This window comes from Crocuta crocuta, unplaced genomic scaffold (genome assembly GCF_008692635.1).
Source record: "Crocuta crocuta isolate KB4526 unplaced genomic scaffold, BGI_CrCroc_1.0 scaffold290, whole genome shotgun sequence".
In the NCBI taxonomy this organism is placed as follows: domain Eukaryota; kingdom Metazoa; phylum Chordata; class Mammalia; order Carnivora; family Hyaenidae; genus Crocuta; species Crocuta crocuta.
In genome coordinates, this window is record NW_027527429.1 from 6,548,744 (window position 1) to 6,569,231 (window position 20,488).

At 46.4% G+C, this 20,488-nt stretch overlaps 1 protein-coding gene and 1 non-coding gene across 7 annotated transcripts in view; both read right to left on the bottom strand.

The window, feature by feature from the left end:
- The window catches only part of ATG16L1 (autophagy related 16 like 1), a 35,649-nt gene that overhangs the window by 14,974 nt on the left and 187 nt on the right, over nt 1-20,488 (bottom strand). Inside the window, exons 1-10 of one of the 6 annotated variants that reach the window (XM_077757786.1) lie at nt 20,484-20,488; nt 17,261-17,354; nt 12,849-12,954; nt 12,050-12,123; nt 10,947-11,198; nt 6,599-6,664; nt 4,349-4,435; nt 3,384-3,440; nt 3,118-3,165; nt 2,382-2,484 (exon numbers count right to left, since the gene is read on the bottom strand). The exon at nt 20,484-20,488 is cut by the window's right edge and continues 187 nt beyond it. In XM_077757786.1, the coding sequence (XP_077613912.1) occupies nt 2,382-2,484; nt 3,118-3,165; nt 3,384-3,440; nt 4,349-4,435; nt 6,599-6,664; nt 10,947-11,198; nt 12,050-12,123; nt 12,849-12,954; nt 17,261-17,354; nt 20,484-20,488 (892 nt within the window). Of the gene's footprint in view, nt 1-2,381; nt 2,485-3,117; nt 3,166-3,383; nt 3,441-4,348; nt 4,436-6,598; nt 6,665-10,946; nt 11,199-12,049; nt 12,124-12,848; nt 12,955-17,260; nt 17,355-20,483 lie in introns of those variants that run through there. The other 5 variants (XM_077757795.1, XM_077757805.1, XM_077757764.1 and 2 more) reach the window with 5 other exon arrangements.
- Nucleotides 1,154-1,428, bottom strand: LOC144227483 (small Cajal body-specific RNA 6). The gene has a single exon (XR_013333939.1).

Sequence of the window (20,488 nt, forward strand, 5' to 3'; positions counted from 1 at the left end):
AAAGGCCTTTAAGGTTTTCCTCGTCTGAGTAATCCAAATGTGGAGTTCTAACACGAGTGGCTGGATGCCAGTCCTGCTGCTACCACACACATCAGTGTGACAGTGGGATTCTATTATTCTATTCAGTTCTGGAAACATGCCTCTAGTGTGTACTAGCAAGGTGACTTCTGCCAAGTTTCTTAGCTTCCCGAAGCCTCAGTCTGCCCATATACAGGCAATGACTTCTGCAGGTTTTGTGACCTAGAACCAGGCCTGACCTTGAGTAGGCTTTCAATAAAACAGGTGTTACTTTGGGAGAATTTAAATTCTTCACCGGAAAGTCTTTGAGACTGGCATCCAACCTAGAACACATAATCTGAAAAAAGGGCATCTTTTCTGTGTTCAGGATGGGAAGGGAAGCAGAGTAAAAAGTATCCTCTCCTAAGATGGGAGAAGAGAATAGGAGATTCACTAAAACCGGTCTTAAAAGACTATAGACGCTGAAGTATTTCTGGATGAACTAAGATGTCTGTGATTGCTTTTCACTGCCCGAGTGACAGTGTGTGGGCAAGAGAGAAGACGATTGGCAAATGTGACTAACTGGAGATGCCTGACAGATGAAGGTACTGGAAGTTCTTTTTCTGGATTTGAAAATTTCTATAATTAAAAGGGGGGAGGGGGAAGACTAGAAAACACAGATTACAAGATCACCAGGGTGCCTGGATGGCGCTGTCGATTAAGCATCCACTCAATATGGGCTCAGATCATAATCTTGGGGGTTGTGAGATCGAGCCCAGCATCAGGCTCTGTACTGAGCATGGAGCCTACTTGGGATTCTCTCTCTGCTCCTCCCAACTTCTCTCTCAAAATAAATAAACTTCAAACAAAACAGGTCATCAATCACTTGCTGAAAACATCATTTTGGAAACATAAAATCTGATGGTCACATTTGCTTGGGACTGAAAAAGATGCTTGAAATATTATAAAAAACACAACTGTTAACTGATTGGGAAAGAAACATCACTTTATTACCGTATTATTATACTTTTGGTGATCTGATGCCGCCCACCTCAGCCCTTCTGTCCTACTGCTGAAAAGCTGTAAGGGGACCAACCTTTTTAGCCTCCATTGATTCCCTTCCTTTTCCTTCTTTATGCTACCTTTCTACTTAGGAGGTCTCAGATTGAAAACTTGAGATCATGCACCGTCACACCCGCCGCTGCCACTCTTCAATCTCCTGCACAGCTGGTTCTGTCGGATGTTTGTCAGCTGTGAATTGTCTACTCTCAGAGGCACATACTGACAGCATCCCAAACTATCAGCTGCTCCATTATCCCAAACACATGACTTAAATGTGATAGGAGAAAATAATGGGCTGCTGGGAGGTGAGGGCAGGGAAGGGGCTGTGACATTTAGTGCAATCAGACCTTTTACCAATCATCACTGACCTCCATAAGGTGCCTAGGGCCTGTCAGGGAATCACAGGGGTGGGGGGGGGAATGGGAAGGGGCCTTGACGGTCCCCAGTTCAACTCCTCCTCCAGAGGAGGACTTTCTTTACAATATACAAGGTGGTTAAATCACTCAACCAGTATTCTGTGTAGAAAGCAACTGAGTTCCTCCTTATGCCTGGAACTGAAAGTTTCCCCCATATAAATTCCATCCCATTTTTGACAGTGAGTCTTTCTCCACCCTGAGAGCTAGCTCCTCTAACTCACCCCATGCAATCCAGGAGTCAGCCCAGCTACCTGGGCTCTGCTCTGCCTTTCCGTCCCCACCAGCCCCCTACCTGCCGGCCCTGAGACAGGTACTCCACATGTCCCCAAGCTGGTTTCATTGCTGCTCAATCACCGCAGCGGGGACCGGATTATTCTTTAGTACTAGCACCCAGCTCTGAACTCCTGCTGACAGTCCTGGCACCAAGTGGCCTCTGCCCAGGACGGTCTCCTGCTTCCAACCTTGTTCCTCCTAATGATCAGAAGTCACAGAGGTATAGGCAGAGTTCATGAAGCAAACAGCTACCCTTAACTACCTTCTAAAACAGATTATCAACTAGAATCTCTGTTCTAGACTGGAGCCTACTGATGATGGTAATTACATACATCACTGTCACTTCTCACCAACCCTAATCACTTCTCCCTTTTCCCACCTCTCATGTTACCACTTCTCTCTCAGCTAGTCCTACATCAGAGAACAAGTTTTAATAAATTCTGTTCCCTGAACCTAAGCAAAATGTATCAATCCCTTCCATCAGACAGAGCCAAAGCTTGCTACTGCTATAAATAAAACAGTAGAAAACTTAGCTTGCAGCACAGAATGGATCTTTTAACTGTCAGGCTCTGTTACCATACGAAGCTTGTGGGGAGTGGGGTTAAACCTTACTTAGGGTTAAACCTTACTTACAAAGACACATATGGCGGTCGTTGGCACTCTCACTTCTTTACTAGAACCAGGATGAGTATCCACGTTATCCTGGGGAACTGGAAAGGAAGAGACAGAGCGCCTCCTAAGAAGTAACATAAAGGAAACTATTAGCACTGCACAGGGCTTAATGTCCACCAAACGCCCAGAAGGGCTTCACAGACGACTTTTGGCAGTGGCTTCTTCTGCCTCCTAGACTCTTCAAAGCACAGAGCGATGCACCCGATCAGAAGCACCCTCACACGACACCTGGAGAGATCTCCGGCACATACCTGCACTCTCTTGCTTGCCAACTCATAGACTCCAAAACCCGACACTGAAAAGCCATCCCAAACTATTGCTTCCCAGTCAATAAACTACTATAAAACATTTTCAACATACTGTAACTGCCCACTCACAGGTAGCTCATTTGTATTTTTGTAAGATGACTTCTATGCCTAGTTGCAATCACCCTTGGTGTACACGGTGGTCAAGTGGAGTCGAATGCATGCCAAAGGAGGGAGGGATGAGAGTGTGACTGCTGGGTAGAGCTCAACCTAGCACCCGCTCAAGAGGCTGAAGCGCTCCAAGGAGCATGCACAGCTGCCGGGTGCGCGTGCACATCCAACCATGGTGGGGGCGGGGGGAGCCAAAGCGGTGATCGGCACGAAGCAGTGATCAGCACGATTATCAAGGAGCCACGCTCGCATGCCGGGCCAAGAGAGGGTAGTATTTTCACCTGGCAGCGTCAGAAGGGTGATGTCCCAAAAGGGGAGACTCGGACAGACTAAAGGAAGGGCCAGAGGTCAGCACGCAGCGAGAGCAAGAAAAAGAAAATGGAGGAGAAAAGGAAGAAGCTAAGTGAAAAGCTGAAATTAAAGCATCTGTCTACTCAGCACCACTGAAATTTTGGTGTACATTACAAAAATGGTGATAAATCCTGTACAATACTTATGAACACCCACACACACATTAACAAGGAAAGGTGAAGGTTTTCTAACCTACCCAAAGATATTAGTGATAGAATCCAGAAGGCCTCCAGCAGGCTGCGAGAGTCGCTTACTAAAGAGGAGGGGAGCATAGGTTTAAACCTTAGAAACATTTTGCCCAAATCATTCATCAATAAAAAACAGCCCACAAAAATAGACATCTGGGAGTATGTTTCCCATGGAGTCCCCAAACCCCAGCCGAGAAACCCTTCAGAGGAGCAAACCACCAGGAAACAGTGGGAAGGTAGAAGGGAGGTCCCAGCTTCAAAGTTTTAAAAGAAACAAGGTTCCCACACATTAATTGTCCTGGAAACAGGGCCTTAGACAACGACACAGTCGATCTGACCTCACAGTGTCCGTAAATAACCGATCCCCACCCTTTCAGTCCTGCTCCAGCAAAGAGAAAACCCCTGGAACCCAGTAAGAAGTAAAAAGTCTGATCTAAACAATCATCCTGCCCCACAAAATGTCCCTGTCCCTCCTGCAGGAAGCCACTACACTCTTTTCTGCCTCTCCTCACAGCTGGTGGCAGCACTAAGGGATAGCTTATCTCTCATTGAGAGGTGACCTGAGGGGCGGCTGGGTGGCTCAGTCGGTTAAGCGTCCCACTTCGGATCAGGTCATGATCTCATGGTTTGTGGGTTCGAGCCCTGCATCGGGCTCTGTGTCGACAGCCAGCTCAGAGCCTGGTGCCTGTTTCAGATTCTGTGTCTCCCTCTCTCTCCGCCCTCCCCTGCTCACACTGTCTCTCTCTCTCTCAGAAATAAACAAAACATTAAAAAAAAAAAATTAAAAATAAAAAAGAGGTGACCTGAGGAAGACGGGGACACTCAGGAGCCCGCACTGTCCACGCCTATGACAGGGGGGCCAGGTGCTCCAGCGAGGGGCCTTGGCTGCATTAGGCTGCTCGTGTCATGGCCACAAAGGTGCTGTCAGACCGTAGCTCGAGCTCTCCTTTCCTGGCCCACCCCGTCCACTTACGTGGCCCCTCTGCTGATGGCTCGCACAGGAGAGGTCTCCTCGGCATGATCAGAGGTTTCATCCACAATGACTTCAATGTCATCATCCCTGGAAAGAAAGGCAAGGGGCCGAGTCTTTGACTCTGCTAACCAGGTGCTCTGAGGCAGGTCTGCTCTACGAACGTCGGCACCATTGCCTGGTCACAGCCTATGCGACTCGGAGATGGCCAAGGACTCTGGAGGACCACGAGCGGCCTCACTCTGAACGTGCTAAAAGAAACATTTAACCTGTTGAAATCAAATCCAGAACTGCTGCAGAAAATAACTTTAAAAGTGATCTTTTGGGAGTGCCTGGGTGGCTCAATCAGTTAAGCATCTGACTTCAGCTCAGATCATGATCTCATGGTTCATGAGTTCGAGCTCAGAGCCTGGAGCCTGTCTTCAGATTCTGTGTGTGTCTCTCTCTCTGTCCATCCCCTGCTCATGCTCTCTCTCAAAATTAAATAAAAACATTTAAAAAAAAAAGTGATCTTTTGATCCTCTGAGCTGTGAACACAGCTCTCACTTACAAAGCAATGACATAATGGTTTAGTAAGTCCTTAATGACATGTCAGTGCCAAAAGACAGTCTTTCCAGAAGTCTGGTTCACAGCTGAAGGGCTCCTGCACACCAGACTAGAGTGCTCCCAAGAGTCCCACGAGATGGGCTGAGCGGCGCAGAGGACAGCTGGGACAGGTACAGAGTACAAGAAAAGGGCAGGGTAGGGAGGAGACCCAGGGGAATAAGGAAGTACTGGAAGAGCAATGAAATCAATGGCTGCATTAATATCGGGTTTAAATACTGCTTTCACAATAATAAACGGAAAAGCAAAAGCTAAACACAATTCATTTTTGACTCTGGGTATTTTGTGCTTGTGTTCAAACATTTGGTCCTTCTGACATCTCGGGAGTCAGTCCATCACATTTCACACCAAATAATCAAACCATAGAAATGCACTGTTGTTGATCCCACTGCACACAAAGCACCTCTGGAGTTCCCCTCCCCGCCCCTTCCTGGATCAGGGGAAGGCAAGTAATTATTTTGGTCTTAATGACCGCCTCCCGAGTTGCAATCTTCTTGGGGAAATAAAATAATAAAACCTAACAACCCAAGACTTTATCACCTGATGTTCGGACTCCTTAGAACTTGAAAACAAGATTTTTCTGCGATTAATTATCTGGATTATATAAATATATACTTAACTTGTTACCAAGCAAGTTAAACCAAGTCAAAGTAAATGTATTTTTCTTGGCTTCTGATTTTAGGATTCCATGCAACTGACCCCAGTCTTGGCCAGGACATCGGGGAGAACAAAGGCAAGCCTGAAGAAAGAGAACAAGGCCAGCCTTTCTTTCCTTAGCGGTTGTGGTTTGGGGGAGCCGCTCGTGTTCACACAAGGGCGACAACAGAGCAGCAAACGTGAGCTGACCCTCTGTGAATACTTTCAGATACTACACACGTGAAGACACTCAGACTGTGCAAAGGCCCAGGGCCATAAGAAAATACCAGAATGTGGCAACTGGTAATCGAAACCCTTCAAAATAGACATGTCCTCTGCTCCAGAAACCCCACTGCGTGGGAAGCACAGAGACTAAGAGCGGGCCTCTACAGTCAAACACTCCTGGGTTAGGTTTGCTCAGCTCAGTTCTATGAGATCTTGGGCAGCAGGCGGGACCCAAGTCATGTCACACCCAGCCACCTCTTCAGGCTGCAATCAGGAAGCAACATAAATGGCTTCCGTAAGGCATCATTTCTAGGTCAATCATTTTTTGTGGTTTCAGGAAAATACACTGGAGATTTATTTTCCGCATCTGGGAGTACAGAAGAAATGTACATATTCTAAATCTAAAGCAGGACCTTGGTATGAACACCTTTCTTTCTCACAGGAGTCACAATTAAGAACAGAGAGCAAGACAAAGAACTCCAGCCCAGTGATCCACAGCGACAGGCCCAACGAAGGGGTAGAAAACAGATCCAAGTATCCAGAGGAAAGCGGTAGACAGTCATCTGTTCAGGGTGCAGGAAGTCGGACCTCACACTCGAGGCTGGCCAGGAGCCTACACTGGAGGGGCCTCCTGGGAGGTAACCAGGATGTTTCTATCGGCTCCCTTAAATCTTTCAGTTCTTTCTACAATCCATAACATGATTTTACAGAAATAACATTACAAACCCATTTTAAAAGAGTGGATCAAATGACTAACAGCACAGTTTTGATGGGAAGAGCTCTACTTACTGTTCAACGGGTAGCGGTTCCTTGGCGGCCTCTGCGAGCTCCTTCTGCAGCCGGGCTTGCCGCCGCCTATTAAACAAAGCCCACTAGTTACATCTGCTTGAAGACCGCACAGGGTTTTGGCTCTCAATAAACTACCTGCTCTAACATCACATCTGAACATCCAGTGCCCTAGGGGCGCCTAGGCGGCTCAGTCTGTTAAGTGTCTGACTCTTCTCTGCTCATGTAATGATCTCATGGTTCTTGAGCTCCATACTGCGCTTGGCTCTGACAGTGTAGAGCCTACTTGGGATTCTCTCTCCTTCTCTCTCCAAATAAATATTACTTAAAAAATAAAATAACATAACTGCCCTGGGGAAAGACATCGAAGTCCCAAACCCACTCCAGTGACATCAGTAAGGAACCCTACTCTAAAGGATTCCAGAGCAAAGCCCCGAAGAGGGATTATGTTCTTAGAGAAGGCAGTGAACAGTCTAGCAAGGAGAAGCCTGCCCATCATGACCCAGGGTCTCTCAGGACAGAAAGGTACACCAGGTTTATTAGGGGTTAGTCGTGGTCAAGAGCTGGCTTTCTGCAGCCATGTACTGACAGCATGAATGGTAACAGTTAAGATTTACTGAGAATTTACTTCTGCCTGGCTTGGTATTATTACTTCCAGATTTTAGCTCATTTAATCCTTGTTAATGATGCTTTGAAATTAAGCAATTTTACAGATAAGGAAACTGAGGTATGAGAATCTTGAACTGTCAGAACGAACACAGCTTCAACTGACCAGGACTGGACACAGACATCTCGGCTGCAGACAAAATTTAATGTGGTCAGCAGTTGAGTCTGATTTCCTCTTCTCAGAACAATTCTTGTCTTTCCCCACGTCCTAAATTCAAGACCTCCCTAACTTTTAACCTGGGCGTCATTTTATTTTCCATGGCAAGTTCGTCCTCTGTGGTTTTTACCCTTTATGTGGAGGTCCCTCCAATCCAGAATTCTAGCATTGCTATCAAGCCCTAGTCAAGAACTCTGCTGGAATTCTTTGTAAAGCTTCTGCCACAGCGCTAATTCTCAAAACCGGGAAAAGTCCCCTGGGTGGCATATCTGAATCTTGGGAAGGGATGAGAATGCAGCTTAAGAAAGTGCATTACACTCTTAATTTTCTACCTGGAAGATGAAAACAGGACAAATGACAAATAAAGTTTATTATTTTCTTAGATGGAAGAGATGACCTGCGAGCTACCTTTGAGAGAAAACCAGAGTGGTGATGTGGGGCGTGTGATCCTTCTCTACTGGAAAGGCACCTGCTCCAAGCAAGGGATGCAGGACAGACCGGTCACAGGGAGGAGAGAACACCGGCAGCCCGGCTTTCATTGGAAGAGCCAAAACCAAACTTCCCTCTTTCATATTCCCCGAGTGCGTGTGACACGGCAGCCACTGTGCCTGACCATGAGGACAGACCTCAGCGGAATGTGAACAGGTAAGTGAAAACGTGGAATGGGCCATGCTATCAGGTAAACAAAGGCTGCTGGAAGGAGAACATCTAACCTGGGGACTGGCAGGAAGGAGGGAAAGCTTCTAAGGAGTAAAGTCTGAGCAAAGTAATAAAAAGAAACTCCAGGCCCCACCTATGCAATCAGATAATGCCCCTGGCAGATATCCCTAGGAAGACATTCCAAAGGGAGGAACTAGAGCAGACACATAATTTGCTCTCGTCCCATCTCAACAGGAAGTCTGTCTTATTCTCCTGTCGGCTGTGATGACCAACCTCCTCATCCCGCCTGCCTCTCCCTGGGCAGGTGTTCAACATGCAGCACTATGAATCCAGGGGACCCCGGTGAGCTCACCACCCTCAAGCTGCCTAAGGACTCCACAACATTGGCCAAGCTATTTTACTTATAGTAAACACAAGGGAGGGGCGCTTGGGTGGCTCAGTCAGTTGAGCGTCTGACTTTGGCTCAGGTCATGATTTCCCGCCTTGTGTGTTTGCGCCCTGCATTGGGCTCTGTGCTGACAGCTTGGAGCCTGGAGCCTGCTTCGGGTTCTGTGTCTCCCTCTCGTTCTGCCCCTCCCCGGCTGGCACCCTGTCTCTCTCTTTGTCCCTCCCCAGCTGGCACTCTGTCTCTGTCTTGAAAATAAATATTAAAAAAAAAAAAAAAAAAGCGTAAACACAAGGGACACCTGGCTTGCTCAGTCTATAGAGCATGTGACTCTTGATCTTGGGGTTGTAAGTTCGAGCCCCATGTTCGGTGTACAGATTACTTAAAAAAAGTAAACGAGACAGAATCAAAAAGGATAGCTCATTTTTTTCTTAGTACAACGAAAACTTTAAAAAGCTAGAAAATACCTAGAAAATATAAAAAGAGAAAACAAAAGCTACACTCTCACCACCCAGAACTAAACACCATTAACCATATAATTCCTTTTAATCTTTTGATTTCATTCAAATTTTAGATGCTGTATGAAAACACTTCTCATCCTATTTTTAGTTGCATTAATTTTATGCATTTTCCCGTGTCACTAAGTATTCCTAAAACATGTATTTTTAGATGACTTTGTAAAATTCTACTGTATGAAAATACCCCTATTTATTTCTCCCTCAAGGGCTACATTGCTTATCTTTTACTACAAGTAAGGTGGCGTCACAAAATAACATCTGTGACCAAGTCTCCATACTACTAGCTCAGGATGAAGCCCAAAAAGTAGTAATGCTTTTCAGGTCATGCCCAGGTGCCCTTCAGGTGGTGGTGGAATAGGCTTTCCGTGAACAACATGAAGGCGCTTTTCTTCCCAACAGCCCTGCATGCCAGATTTACTGACCACGCACGCCTGTGCTTTCGTGAGCTCCCTGCGCTTCACATCTGCCAGAGGGCTTGCCTGTTCCGTATCCAACCCCACATCAGATTTATTTGATGATCATGTGTCCCGCTGATTCTGATTCTTTGTGTTCTCTGATTTAAGAAATCTAAACGTTTTATACAGTCCTATTTTTTTATGTTTAGGAAGTCCTCGTTATTCATGAATTTTTCATAAAATAGCATATAATCACGTTTTACTTCTACCTTATGGTTTCAGTTTTTATACTGATTCTGAACTCTACTTGAACGTATTATTTGGTAGGATTGGCAATCATTACTTTTTAAGACTTTTTCCTATTTTCATTTTTTTGGATTAACTGCAACAACCTTTTCAAATTCTAAACTACTGACCCAGGGCTTTAAAATCGTCTGCTCCCAGCTCTGCTGAACACTTACTGCTAGTTTTTCTCAGGGGGTTTTCTCAGGCTTTCTAAGAAAAGTCATGGATGTGCATGACCCCCTATCCCCCACCCCCTGCTCCTAGCGCCTTGTGTTCAGTTGTCCAGTTCTGATGTGTGAGGAACTCTCTGTGGGAACTGTCAACACATATTTCCCACCACCAAAACCGACTCCTGGTGTCTGGGATGGAGGGCTTCCCCATTAAGCACACTATCCGCTACTGGTTGCAGATAGGTGTTTTTATTAAAAGCCTTTATTCCAAGTTTAGGGATTTTTATCAGGACTGGGAACAGAGTCTGAGCAAATGGCATTTTTAGGATCTACTAAATTGGTCATGCTGTTTGCTATTCAAGGTGATAGATTTAATTGGTCTCCTAATGTAACATCTTTTCATTCCTGGGATAAATCCTAGTAGGAAAAAAAAGGTACCAGTGAAATCTGACTTAGGAATTTCCTGTCTATATTCATGTGAGGTTACACTATAGCCTTCTTGTATACCAGTAAGAACCTTGTACAGGTCTGGACAGTTTTATGAAGTTAGGGGTGGGGGAAATTCCAAGCTTTTTCTAATTCTGGTTTACCTCATACTGTTCAAGAATTAGCTTTTCTGGGGCTCCCGGGTGGTTCAGCTGGCTAAGCATCTGACTTCAGCTCAGGTCATGATCTCATGGTTCATGAGTTCAAGGCCTGCATAGGGCTCTGCGCTGACAGCTTGGAGCCTGGAGCCTGCTTCAGATTCTGTGTCTCCCTCTCTGCCCCTCTTCTGATCACACTCTTGTCTCTCTCTCAAAAATAAATAAGCATTAACAAAAAAAAAGAAAGAAAGAAAAAAGAATTAGCTTTTCTCCTAGAAAACTGAAAGAAACTGGCAAAAAATGTATGGGTGAAAAACGCTTTTGGAAGGTAATCCTCTGCTCAGCCTTAAAAGTGTTCTAGTAGTGCAGATCCCTTCTATATCCACTACCGCTATTTCTAATTTTACTAGTGTTTTCTGGCTGTCTCATCCCGTCCCCTATCATCAGAGCTACCAGTCTGTTTTTTTCTTCTCAGAGAACTAGGTTCTACTTTACCAAAAATGGAAACCACTAACGGGACTGATGTCTTACCTTGAATCCTTCTCATTCTCTGCATTGAGGCGATTGGCTTCCTGGGCTTTCTCGGCCATCCATCTGGTGACCAACTCCTGGTTCTCTTCAGTAGTTTTCCTCAGTTTCTCCTCCAAGGCAGTAAACGTGATCTGCAGGGCATCGTACTCATCCTTCAGGGTCTGGTTGGCTCTTTCGAGGTCCTGAAGCTTGCTGCGCAGTTCTTGGCACTCCGTCTCCAGGTCAGAGATGGTCTGCAAGCATTCTGCAATTCTGAAAGCAGGACACGCAGAGGAGGGTTGGTACATGCAAGAGCCCTGTGCCGCAGCCCCTGGCCAGGTGCTTGAGTTGTGGGAGCAGAGGCCACCAACAATCACCTCGGCCAGCACTCCAGGTGCCATGGTGGACTCTTCCCTAGAGTCCACCGCAAGCCCAGCCCCAGTGGCTTCCAGGAAAAGCCCATTAGGAGAGGAAACACCTAGCGTGAAATGTGAAATTCATCCACATGGTGAATGACTACAAAAGCAGAATCCCTAGAGGAAGCTTTGAAGCCTAAATAGAGCAGTTAATGGGCTGAAAAGATTAGAAATTCTACATATTCCATCAGCTCTATCATTCATGGAGCAAAGATGCATTTCTAAGCCTCTGGAGACCCCTGTCTGCACAGCAAGGGGAAAAGGCACAGATGAAAGCCAGGGTTCCCTCCAGCTCAAATGTCCCAGGGCTGGGAATCCCAGGCTTCTCCCTGATCAAGAGTAATCCTGCCCACAAACTCACGCCTGTTCCCAAGGGCCACACACCCACATATGCTGGCCCCATCCCCACCACAGAAGACACCAACTGTCATATGCAGTGCCTGCAGGGAGAGTCATGAGTGCTTTGGAAATAGACGAGGGTCAAGGGTACTTCTCAGAGGTGTGCTGGGAACCTGGGAGACTGAGAGCACCGTCCTTGCCTTCGTCTCCGTTAGAGCAGGCAGGCTGTGCATGCAAAGAAATGACAGTCTTGCTGAGCCCAGGGTGGCTCCCATCCACCAGCCATCACCACCAGCCCTGCCCATTGGCCAACCGTAAAAGGACAAATGTGCCCCCATGACCAGCCCCGGAGGAGTTGCCTCTACTCACTTTGCTTCATTCATCTGCATCTCCCTGTCCTTCTGTTGCATTTGGTTATTCAGGTCAATCACCAACTGAGCTAGCTGCAGGGGAAAGAGGGAGAGATTTCAGAACGTCAGCTGGAAAGCAAACAACAGTGCGTTACTTTAGAAAAGGTGCCTGTGGGGTTGGGCCCAGGCACCAAGAAGAAACGAGCTGGGTGGCAGGGAGGAGCGGAAGGGCCGATGGAGACACTCATGGGAACAACGTGAGCTCCCTCCGGCCCACAGCAGCCGTGGGCGGACGAGAAGTGCTACAGGTTCTGGCTGAGGACACCCGTCTGCACCTCCCACCCCCTGCCAGCCACCTTTTCAAACACCTCAGCTGACAAAATGATCAACTGGGCCGAACTGATAACTTGTATTTTTTCATAATTTGCCATCAGACCGCCACCCAGGATAAACACAGCCCAGGACTTTTCCATTCTTTCTAATGAACTTTTCTGAAATTGCAGGGTTCGCTGTCAAATGCTTTAGGAAGGTATTAGCTAGACCTTCGGTAGAACAAGCACTAGGCTTCTCTCCTCCAAAGTTTCTCCACTGCACCTGTCGTGCCACCTGCAAGTGTGACGACCAGCAGTTATCTCAGGGGTCACCCTTTGCTGGTGGAGGGGAAGACCTCACCTTTCCCGATGCCGCGGTCTCAGAGACAGGCCGATGGCACATGCAGCCCACAAATTCTAGTGCAAGTTCTGGTGCGCCTGCCCACCTGTTTCCCCACCTCAGGGCCCACACAGAGGAGAGGACAGATGCAGAGCGGCTATCGGTACCTCCCCACGTTTCTTGTGTAATTCAGTCAGTTCTTCTTGGTGTTTAATCCTCAGCTGGGCCATTTCTTGTAGCTGACTATCATTCCATGAGCCATCGTGGCCGGGACTAAATCCCCAAACCAGGCAGATGAAGAGAATGTGCAAAAAAGAGAGGGAAGGAAAAAAAAAATCAGACCCCAAACCTCCTTGATCAGGCAGTGAACAGTAACTTCAGAATTCTGAACCTGTACATGACAACACAACCAGTAAAGTGGTTCAGTTTCTCCAAGCAAATGGAGTTCTAGAAGGTAGTAAACATGAGACACGTGGTAGGTAAAATAAACCAGCCACAACCCAAACACTGGTCATGTCAGGAACAAGGCATGGGTTCCAGATGAAGTTTAGGAAAGTGGAGGAGACAAGGTGCACTCATGCCAGGCACTGACCTCAGAGCTGGGGAGGAGGACATGAACACAAAGCTTTGCTCTCACACAACTGAAAAAAAATTTTTGAGAGAGAGAGAAAAAGAAAAGACTGTGAGCAGGGGAGGGGCAGAGAGAGAGGGAGACACAGAATCCGAAGCAGGCTCCAGGCTCTGAGCTGTCAGTACAGAGCTTGATGCGGGGCTCAAATCCACGAACTGTGAGATCATGACCCGAGCTGGAGTTGGATGCTTAACCAACTGAGCCCCCCAGGCGCCCCCTCGTGCAATTGATAAATAGTTAAGAGCAGACGATGAACAAGTAAATACGTGAAGTCAGGTGGTCAGATGTGAAGAGAAAGTAAGCATGAAGAAGGGAACACAGCAAAGGGGGTCCCATTCTATGCAGGGCACTCGAAGAAGGATTCTCGGAGAGGCAACTGAAGAGAAGTGAGGGGCAAGCTATCCAAGGCCCCGAGGACTGGGGCCTGATGCACTGAAGAAACGTCAAGTGTTGGAAAGGCCTGGGGGCAGCGGCACAGCTGGTGCAGTGGGGAGAAAATGTGAGCGGACCCCCTCACCACCTGGTACAGGAGGGTAGAGAAGATGGTCAGGGAGGAGGTGGGGAGATCATGCAGGGCCTCCCAGGCCCCACTAAGGACCATGACTTTTACTAGGCATGACTGGAAGCCGCTGTTGTGTTGGGAACAGAGGAGTAACTTATGCTTTAGAAGCTCAGCTACGGTTGCTGACTGCAGGAGGGCAGGGGCAGAAACAGGGCGGCCAGTTAACAGGCTATTACACAGCCCAGCTCAGATCAAGGTGGTAGCAGCGGAAGGAGTGAAATGGGGTCAGAGCCTAGATCCATTTTGAAGAGAGTCCTTGGATTTGCCTTGGACTTGCCTGTGGAGTCAAAGAGAAAGACAGGGTTTCAAGGCTTTGGGAGCAACTGCTGAAACGCAGGTGCCACCTACTGAGACGGTTAGGACTGGGGGGGAGCAGACTTGGGGAGAGGCCTGAAGAGGGCAGTTTGGACGCCTAAGCGGGTGTGCAGAGTGGAAACTGGGTGTCAGAGTCTGCTCGTCAGGTAAAGAGGTCCGAGCCAGAAGCAAGCAAGTAGAAGCTGTCAGCAAACAGATTATTATCTGAAACCACAGAACGGAGTTCAGATTCTCTCAGGGTTGATGTGGTTTTGGAGACTTCACAGGGGGTTTGCATCCCCTCTCAGAAACAGCAAGTGACTGAACTGCATGTCTTCAGATCAGGACTGGGGTCTCCGTTACAGCTACAGATGAGAACCATCAGATGACAGTCAGACGTTTAAACCATTGTCCAGGAAGAGCACAAGATGGAGAAGAGGAAGACGCTGGAAAAGTAGGACAGCAGCCCCTGTAGGGAGGGGGAGAAGAGCCTCCTCCATCTGCCCTGTAATAAACCTAGAGGGAATGGGGAGCAGCACAATACTCCCTCCTAACTTCGCCTTTGATGTCTAAAGCTACTTCTATCACATGTTCTAAGCACATCCTAATACCTCATTCTTTGAGGCAACTTAATACTTCCCCAATATTAGCTGGTGAAGTAGAAGCTAAGGGATTAGAAAGGGGACCACTTTATAAGAAACCATCCTAAATGAGGCAGAAGGCCTAGAAATTATTTTTACCAAATCCTCTTATTTTAATGCAAAGCAATGTGCAACATGCAAATGTAACACTAGTCCCTTTTTCTAGGGCGATAGCATCAGGCCACTCATTGCACCCATAGGGTGATGCAGCTAGTTGACAAGGACTCCTGAGCAACCATGCTCTAAAGGAGTGGTTCTCAGGATCACCCAATTATAGATAAGGGGCCTTACCACCCCCACCCCTGCACCCCCAGTTTCTGAAACAGGAGGTCCGGTGGGGGGCCCAAGAGCCTGCATTTCTCACACTTGCCCGATGCTGCGGTCCAGGAAGCACACACAGAAAAAAAGACCGGAATGAATGATTTCTGGGCTAAGAAGTTTAACGTTAACCTATTCGGGATTAAAACACTTCAGAAGGGACTCATATAATTGACCCAGATAAAGCTTTTTAAGCAAAGGCTAATTTTACTAATAACTGGGACAAGCCAGGCAGAATTTAAGAAGAGACAGAAGGCAGGAGGAAATGACCAGGCTCATCTTCTGTAAATACCCTTATGAAACCACCCTGAGTTGGTCTCCCCACTGGACAAAGGGACAGATTCGTAAGAGGCTGTGAGTGAAGAATGAGCATGCCTGTGTGGGTGACTACCAAAGAGGCGGGGCAAGATATTGAGGGAAAAAGGAATCAGAGATGACTTGTGGAAAATACGAACACCATTAATAGAAACAAGGCAGTCAGGAGGAGAGGCCTGATTAGGGGCTCCAGCCTGTAGGAAAGAAAGGACCCCCAATTAGATTACCATTACAAATATAGTAAGCCAAAAAATTATTATTTATTGTACCTTCCCAAACAAATGAGCTTGGATGACTAATAAAGGATAAAGAAATATAGTCACCAAGAATCTAACCTGATAGAAGCAAAATATTACAAGTTTTCAGTTGATGGAATTTAGATGAAAAAGGTAAAATGGTATTTTCTACACCTAAAATTGACCAGAACACTGCAGCTATTTTTTTAAAAAAAGTTTTTTAATGTTTTATTTATTTCTGAGACAGAGAGAGACAGCATGAGCAGGGGAGGGTCAGAGAGAGAGAGGGAGACACAGAATCCGAAACAGGCTCCAGGCTCTGAGCTGGCTGTCAGCACAGAGCCCGACACGGGGCTCGAACCCATGAACCGCGAGATCATGACCTGAGCCGAAGTTGGACGCTTAACCGACTTGAGCCACCCAGGTGCCCCACATTGCAACTATTTTAATTGCTACAGTAGGCCCCCTCCTCCCCAGGCCATAGTCAGGCAGCATCTCTTGAGTTTATTATTAAGCAAGGACAGAGCTGGGCTGGGCACTCTGTTCCTCTTGTCCACTCTGGTCTGCCAGGAGACCATCTCGGGAGATGAGGACACATGGATGGCGGATGGTTCTATAGCAGATTTAGCTACAGAGATAAATAACTTCAGCCACGCCTCCACACGCCTAGTTTTTAAGAAAATCGCTAAATTACTACCAATTTGTTTTTGTTGGTAAATGTTAACCGATATGCAAAAAAAGCATATGGATTTTAGAGCGATAATGGGAAATGTTCCCATACGAACCCTCATATATAATACACAAACATGACAAATGTGGAGAAAGATAGTAAGACTACAGAATGATTCTATGGTAAACTGCTTTTGATAAAGTCTGGGTATTAGATTTCTTTTGGACCATGCCCCTCAAAAAGAAATACAGTTTACATGAATAACTCAAATAAACGTATCAAACTCCCCATTATGAAGACATATATGCGTGTTTGATGAAATAATCCTTATCCTTTCTATGGAGAATGCAGGTTTCTCCTATTCTAAAAAAAAAAAAAAAAAAAAAAAAGTTTTTCTCCCAGAAGTTTTTCTCCAAGTTGGGAAGGAAAGTCCCTACCTCTATCCACAGTTTTGGAAGACAGCTCNTGCCACCAGCTAGCTTAATTTCACACTTTATTAAAAGACGTTGAAATCCAGTGAACTGAAAAGGATCAAACAGACCTGTACCGTATACAAAGCACTTTATATGTTTATGCACCAGTATGTAATCCAGTATTAACAAGATCTATGTAAATCTGCTCAAGAATGCTTACAGATGTGATTATTCAGAAAAAGTGAGCCCAGAGGCTGAAGGAGGAACTGGCCCACTTACCCGCCTTGAGCAATTTCTCAAGCTCACAGCACCTACTGTTAATCCTTCTGGGTGGGCACATACCTTCCAAAGAGGATTTTAGTTACTTGGCTTCAGAAGGTCACGTTTGAAAGGAGCAGACACAAGCTGGAGCACAGAAACGGTACTCCACTGGCCTCTAAATGAGCAGTGACAACTGGAGACACGTTTTAGTTGAAGATACGGGACAGTTCCGAAATACCTGATCTCATGCCTGTTGGGGATGTCATGCTTTTCAGCTTGTAGCTTATGGGCCAGCACCGAATGAAGATCAGACTTTTCTAGCAACTTGTTATCTGTTAAAAAAGAAGAAAAATATGGTAACAATGCACACCATATTACGACTTATTATCCTACAAAGACCTGAACCAAAAAATAACCAGAAGATGACTAGATAGGTTTCACTTTCACTAGGCCTCAAAAGTCCTAAGGACTGCACTTAGACAGCAATGGTAGCAATGTCCAAAACCCAGGAACACACACTCCTTCAATGCTTCTTGGCCTAAGCACAAGCAACCCAGCCAAAGGAACCTATGGAAACTTCCCTGCAGGAATGTCCCCCACTGACCTATTTTTATTTCAGGAGTAAAAAAAAAAAAAAAAAAAAAGACAGAACAGACAAAACCCAAAACCCACAACCGAATACAATGGAAAAATGAAATATTATGGGCCTCTAAGCAATATGAAAGAGCTTTACCTTATTATTACACTTGGAAATTTTAGTTTTTAGATCTGGGTACTAGAGATACAAATATGAAAAGTCATTGACCTCAAGGAGCTCAAGTATAGCAGACGGTCAAGTATAAAGGGGAACAGAAGAGTAATCTTCCCTCATATAGCGCTTGGATGGCTTTACAGGTGAGGGTGATAAGAGTTATCTGGTAAAGCGACTAGAAATCAAAGTTGGAACGAACACATAAAGAGAATGAAAAATTCAGACCTTTTCTTACCGGCAGCGGTGAAATAACAGTTTAAAAAAAAAAAAAAAAAGCAGGCAATGACAGGAACCAAGATTTATCAGTAAAAAGTCAAAGATTTTCCTGAAATTCCTAGCTCAGGCGACTGGCTGCAAGATGCTCACGTGTCAAGAACACAAGAACAGAGAACTTAAGGGAGAAACAGCGTTTTCTTCCTGAAAAGTAACAAATGCGACTGGGCGCAGGAATTCAAATGACTAGTAGTTAGCAATGACGGTCACACAGGGACTAGGTGGGAAGGGGCACGGAGCAGAAGAAGCGACTGATCATGGGACACTTGCAGAATAGCTACATTTGATGGGGGTCGTCACAAATCCTAGAAGTCTGAGATTAGAAATGCTCTAGAACAAAATTTCGATAGGGTTCGCACCAGTGAACATTCCTGTTGGAAGGGCTTAGCTTTCTTCTAAAAAAGCCTAGAGTCCCACTTCTCCTTCACGTGTGAAAAATGGAACTCCTGGGCAGAAACAGAAATACTCTTGGTCTAGATTAATTTCATCCATCAATTCAGCAGAACACGGAAAAGTGATGGCAACCTTGGGTGTTCATTCATGTCAAAGGGCTCGAATGAAGGCTCTGAAGTGTCGCAGCAGAGCTGGGTGCCCTAAGATTGTCAGGTCTTAAAAAAAGGACAGGAGGTATCCCATTGGGATCCTGCCTCAAAGTTCCTCTCACTAAAGAGAAAGGTCCAGCTGAGGGGAAGCTGTCACCTGTGCTTACAGTCTCTTTTCATCTCTCTCTTTAGGCTCAGAGGCAGGAACTGAACTTGACTGTCCTGGGAAGGCAAGAAGGAGCGGAAGGTGTTCCACAAGGAGCGGAAGGTGTTCCACAAGCAAACTGGAAGTGACCTCCCCGATGTCAAAGAAAAAAACGTAACAGGCAAAGGCTGTCTTGCTCTCCGGCCCCCTAACTACCTCTGCCTCTCCTCTCAGTCGGGGCTCCTAGCCCCTCAGGCGCGTGCTTCTATGTAATGATGGGTTCCCTCTCTGAGGATGGTCTCCTTCTGACTTTCCTCCTACATCCCCACCCCACCCTCGCCATCAAAATGTGCATTTTCAATGCAAAAATCAATCTCTGTCAATCGCAATTACAAGCAGGTTCTGTTTATAGGCTATTATGTAGATGGCTTTCTTTACATACACAGCTTTTATGAAGCAGACAGGACAAGCCCTGCCCCCATTTTATAGACGCAGCAAACCAGACTCAGGAAGGTAAGTGAAAAGCTCAGTAAGATGTGGAGTCAGACTTCCAGCCCAGTGTAACTTCCGGTGTGCATTAGCTTTTAAGAGGAAGCATCTAGGAAGTACCTGACCACCTGACTTTAAGTAACCCACGTGCGTTCCAGTGGGAAGGGTCTCCTGCGCTTCTGGCAGCCAAATCTCCTGGAGGACGAGGAATCCCTACGACAGCACATCACCTCCTTTCGTTCCCATCGTTAAGACGGTGGATTCAGTGAAAGCAAAGAAGGGTCATTTCTTGGGGGCTCCGGTGAGAAGAACAAAAAAGTTAGGAGCCATTATGTCCGCATTCGAATCTGCCCGCCTCCCCAGAGAAGTTACTGAATCTCTCCCAGCCGGAGTTTCCTAAGGCAACGCTAGGACCCGCCTCATAGAATTCTCGAGAAGACAAAACAACACCTGCCACATATTTACCACAGCACTCAAAGTAGCCCACACGTGAGAAATACTTGGGGACCGTCAAAAACCACACATCCCAATGTCCCACGCCTAAATATTACAATTTAATTGGCCTGGGCTTTTTAACTCTTAAAAGATCCACGTGATACTACGGTGTACATAAGACTGGGACTCACCGACTTAGCACAATCAGAATTCAGTTAACAGATGACTACTATTACTTTGAACCTCATCACTAACTCCAGACTTTTCTCCAAGGGGTAGATGGAACCGTAAGAGGGAAAAGTGCCCATCTCTTCCCCCAAACGTGTCATCAGTTTGGTAAAATTGGGAAAGGGGCAAAGAAATTTGCTCGTTAGGACGCATCTAAGAGTGCAAACACTTTTGTACTCAAATTGTACAGAGGCGTGGAGGGAGGAGAAAACCACTAATTTCGTACTGAAGTTTTCGGTAACAGTAAAGACTACGATGTCCCACCGGGACAGTAAGACTCAAAACCTGTTAACGGTTACAGAACACCAAGGTGGAGTCAAGGCCGGAGATCTGAGGACCCCCAGAGCTGAACATTTCATTACACCAAGAGAACAATACTAAGTTGTGCGAGTTAATGCTTAAAGGCAGGGGCCGTTTCATCACACGAGGCCCGAAACGGGCCGTTTCCGGAGCCTACTCAGGCACACGAAGCGTGGCTGCCGGATTCACAAGCACTAGCCGCGCCTGCCCATGGAGACACACGGCTTAGTAGGAAACCGTCTCAAGTGCAAGAGAAGATCGGAAAGACAAGGCTGGGGCGGCCACAAGGCGCGCGGGCGTCGC